The sequence below is a fragment of the Sinocyclocheilus anshuiensis genome, unplaced genomic scaffold (genome assembly GCF_001515605.1).
Source record: "Sinocyclocheilus anshuiensis isolate Anshui unplaced genomic scaffold, SAMN03320099.WGS_v1.1 scaffold55, whole genome shotgun sequence".
Lineage (NCBI taxonomy): Eukaryota > Metazoa > Chordata > Actinopteri > Cypriniformes > Cyprinidae > Sinocyclocheilus > Sinocyclocheilus anshuiensis.
In genome coordinates, this window is record NW_015549647.1 from 1,682,692 (window position 1) to 1,686,181 (window position 3,490).

At 35.7% G+C, this 3,490-nt stretch overlaps 1 protein-coding gene across 1 annotated transcript in view; it reads right to left on the reverse strand.

The window, feature by feature from the left end:
* The window catches only part of LOC107660034 (integral membrane protein 2B-like), a 21,020-nt gene extending 17,748 nt beyond the window's left edge, over positions 1 to 3,272 (reverse strand). The window contains exon 1 of the mRNA XM_016449189.1: positions 3,056 to 3,272. Within this exon, the coding sequence (XP_016304675.1) occupies positions 3,056 to 3,142 (87 nt within the window). The 5' untranslated portion in view covers positions 3,143 to 3,272. The remainder of the gene's footprint in view (positions 1 to 3,055) is intronic.
* Positions 3,273 to 3,490: the final 218 nt, after the last annotated feature.

Below are 3,490 nucleotides of genomic sequence, written 5' to 3' on the forward strand. Positions count from 1 at the left end.
ACATTAGTAACTTACTTTTAACAGCATCAGACGCGCGCGCGCTCACAACATCTCCCGGTTCTTACTTGTGAATTCAGTTCACTGGAGACTCGCACTAAACGGTTCATTTGAATCAGTGAGTTGTCGACTCGAGAACAGCTGCAATCGGTTCATTCTAATTCGTGAATGAATCGTTTGGTGCGATTTGCGAACCGATTTAAAAGGTTAATTGAAAAGAATCAGTTCGTTCTTGAATCAGACACCGCTTCTGCGTGTCAGAGCATGTGATATATTATAAGGAGTAACGATATGTTTTATGAAATGTAGTGAAGTAAAAAGTACGATCTTATGCTTTGGAATGTAGTGACGTAAAAGTAAAAGTTACTCAAAATAAAACTACTCCAGTAAAGTACAGATACTTGAAAAATGTACTTAAGTACAGTAACGAAGTAAAACTACTCCGTTACTGTCCACCACTGTATGTATATTATTTTTTGGCACAATTTTATTTTACAGTGTCCTTGTTATACATGCTACATGTACTTACTATAGTAATAGCAGTGCATTATGCATAATTACAAGCAACTAGGCTAACCATAAACCAAACCCTGACCTTATTACAATATAATATCATTAATATTATAATTAATACTACTCAGTACTTATTTGTGTAATTACACTGTAACAATGACACCTTAAAATAAAGTATAATATGAAATTGTATGTGCACATACATACATATATATATATATAGTAAGTCCAAAAACCTAAAAATAAAAAAAACCTTTACATAAACTATAAATGTTGATTAAGCAAATATTTAAAGATATATTCAAATGATTTTCTTTGAAGTTTGCCACAATCTAGGACACCAATCAACACTTTAATTATCGGTGAAGGCACTACAGAAAAGACATCCAAAATCATCCTAATGCAATGTTCGGCTAAATACATTTACGTTTTCTATCATTTTAGATTTGATTTCTTTCGATCTATTTAACGATACACAAATGCATCACTATCCTATGTTCATGTGGCGTTCTGGTTGCATGAATGCACTTCCTGTTGTGGAGTTTGTAAAAAAATTAGTTGAAAACAAAAGGCTTCAAAGATTCACTCACACTTTACACACAAACACAGCTGTTTCAAATACACCCTCATGCACACAGACACACACACTGCAGATTACAGCTTAGCTAACAGAGACCGTCTTTGTTTAAATAACCAGAGCCTTCAGGAGTTTTTCGAAGGAACAAAGATGGCTGTTTTTGGTAGTCGGCTCCAGCCACAAGTTCAGTGAGGCTTTGATCACCTGTGTGACAGAGGATTTCAGACCACACAGCACGATCTTTTCAGCTTATCTCATGATGAATTGATACCTTTTAACCGATTTAGATAAGTATTAGAGTCTCTGATTGCTAGACATGTCTAAAGGTAAGGAGCATTACTCCATGCATGAAATCTTCTGAATCGATTTCTCCTTCCGAAACGCTGAAACAGTGCCAGTGAGATCAGGCTGCACCGTTGGTCTGATAGCAGTGGCAGATTTTCAGCAGACACAACAGTGTTTTATGAATGATTCACGACCTCTTCTTCTTGATTATCAACCCAATTCGCACACTAGGCGCTGACTCATCCTCAGTGGCAGCTGATGATCGTATTTGAGGAACAGAAGCAGCCAGACGTTACATGCATCTGAGTGGGAGCTGGTCTCACAATTATGAAAGTCTCCCACGATAAGCTGGCTAAACATGTCTTTCCTCTTCCTGATTTTACTATGTTTACGACTGCAACCTATTCAGGAAGTGCAAGGGACAAATTTATACACTCACAAACCTTTAAATGTAAATCTCATTTTAAATGAACTTGTGTTTAATTTTAAATACGGCAATGACTGCACAGACATGCATCAGGCTGCTAGAACAAGCATTTAAAAGTGCAATGCATAATTATACACACACACACCTTTGTGCATGCATTTTTTAATGCAATATTTTTTATATTTCTGAACATTGCATGTGCATGTATTAGGAATCTTGGAAAATATAAGATTTTTGTGTATATATCATGGTGTTTGTGTTGAACTGTCGGCCATTTTCCTGTAAGCTCAAAACCGTCTGACATTCACTCTCTTTCTCTCTCACACACACACACACACACACACACACACACACACGGCAGGAGATGGCTTCCCTCTACACACACAAAAACAAAACTATCAGACAAAAAATACCGTTATAATCCTTACAAAGCCCAAACAAACATTGTCTGTGTTTCAGTCACACTGATGTAAACAACGTCTATATTCCAGTCAAACATCAACTGTTTTTATTTACTTTGTTTATTTTTGTAAAAAATACTTATTTATGTATTAATTTAATGTTGTCATGTTTATCTATACACTCTGACCGACCACCATTACAACAAATAAACACGTTAAGAATTTAATGGCTAAAAGCAACGTTGCTATTAACGTTGTTTTTAATCTCAATGGCCGGTTAGCGGTTGTACACACACCTTTGTGCATGCATTTTTTAATGCAATATTTTTTATATTTCTGAACATTGCATGTGCATGTATTAGGAATCTTGGAAAATATAAGATTTTTGTGTATATATCATGGTGTTTGTGTTGAACTGTCGGCCATTTTCCTGTAAGCTCAAAACCGTCTGACATTCACTCTCTTTCTCTCTCACACACACACACACACACACACACACACACACACGGCAGGAGATGGCTTCCCTCTACACACACAAAAACAAAACTATCAGACAAAAAATACCGTTATAATCCTTACAAAGCCCAAACAAACATTGTCTGTGTTTCAGTCACACTGATGTAAACAACGTCTATATTCCAGTCAAACATCAACTGTTTTTATTTACTTTGTTTATTTTTGTAAAAAATACTTATTTATGTATTAATTTAATGTTGTCATGTTTATCTATACACTCTGACCGACCACCATTACAACAAATAAACACGTTAAGAATTTAATGGCTAAAAGCAACGTTGCTATTAACGTTGTTTTTAATCTCAATGGCCGGTTAGCGTTTGTGCTAACAAAACTCACCACATCCTGAGGGATCAAAGCTTCATCCTTCTCCTCCTTTATTAAATCCTTCTGTCCGAGAGCAGAGTTGAAAGCGAGTTTCACCATATTGTGTAACTGGAATTCGTTTTGTCTATGCCTTTTTTCACCGAACTATAGCGAAAGCTTGGCGAAGCCGACGACCTCTCTGTACACTGCACTGCTTATCAACTTGCTGTGGCGCATTTAGCTCGAGACGACCGGATTCAGACTGTATGTTTATTAATGAACGGTAGGGGGCGCTGTTTCCACCAAATATACATAACTTCGTTTGTTTTGTTTTAATAATGTTATATTTTCAATGTAATAAATATATTACATGATCGCACAACATATAATATACTATAAAATTATATAATATAATATAATATAATATAATAATCAGTTCACGGATAGGGTGCGTGGTTTCTAAAAAAA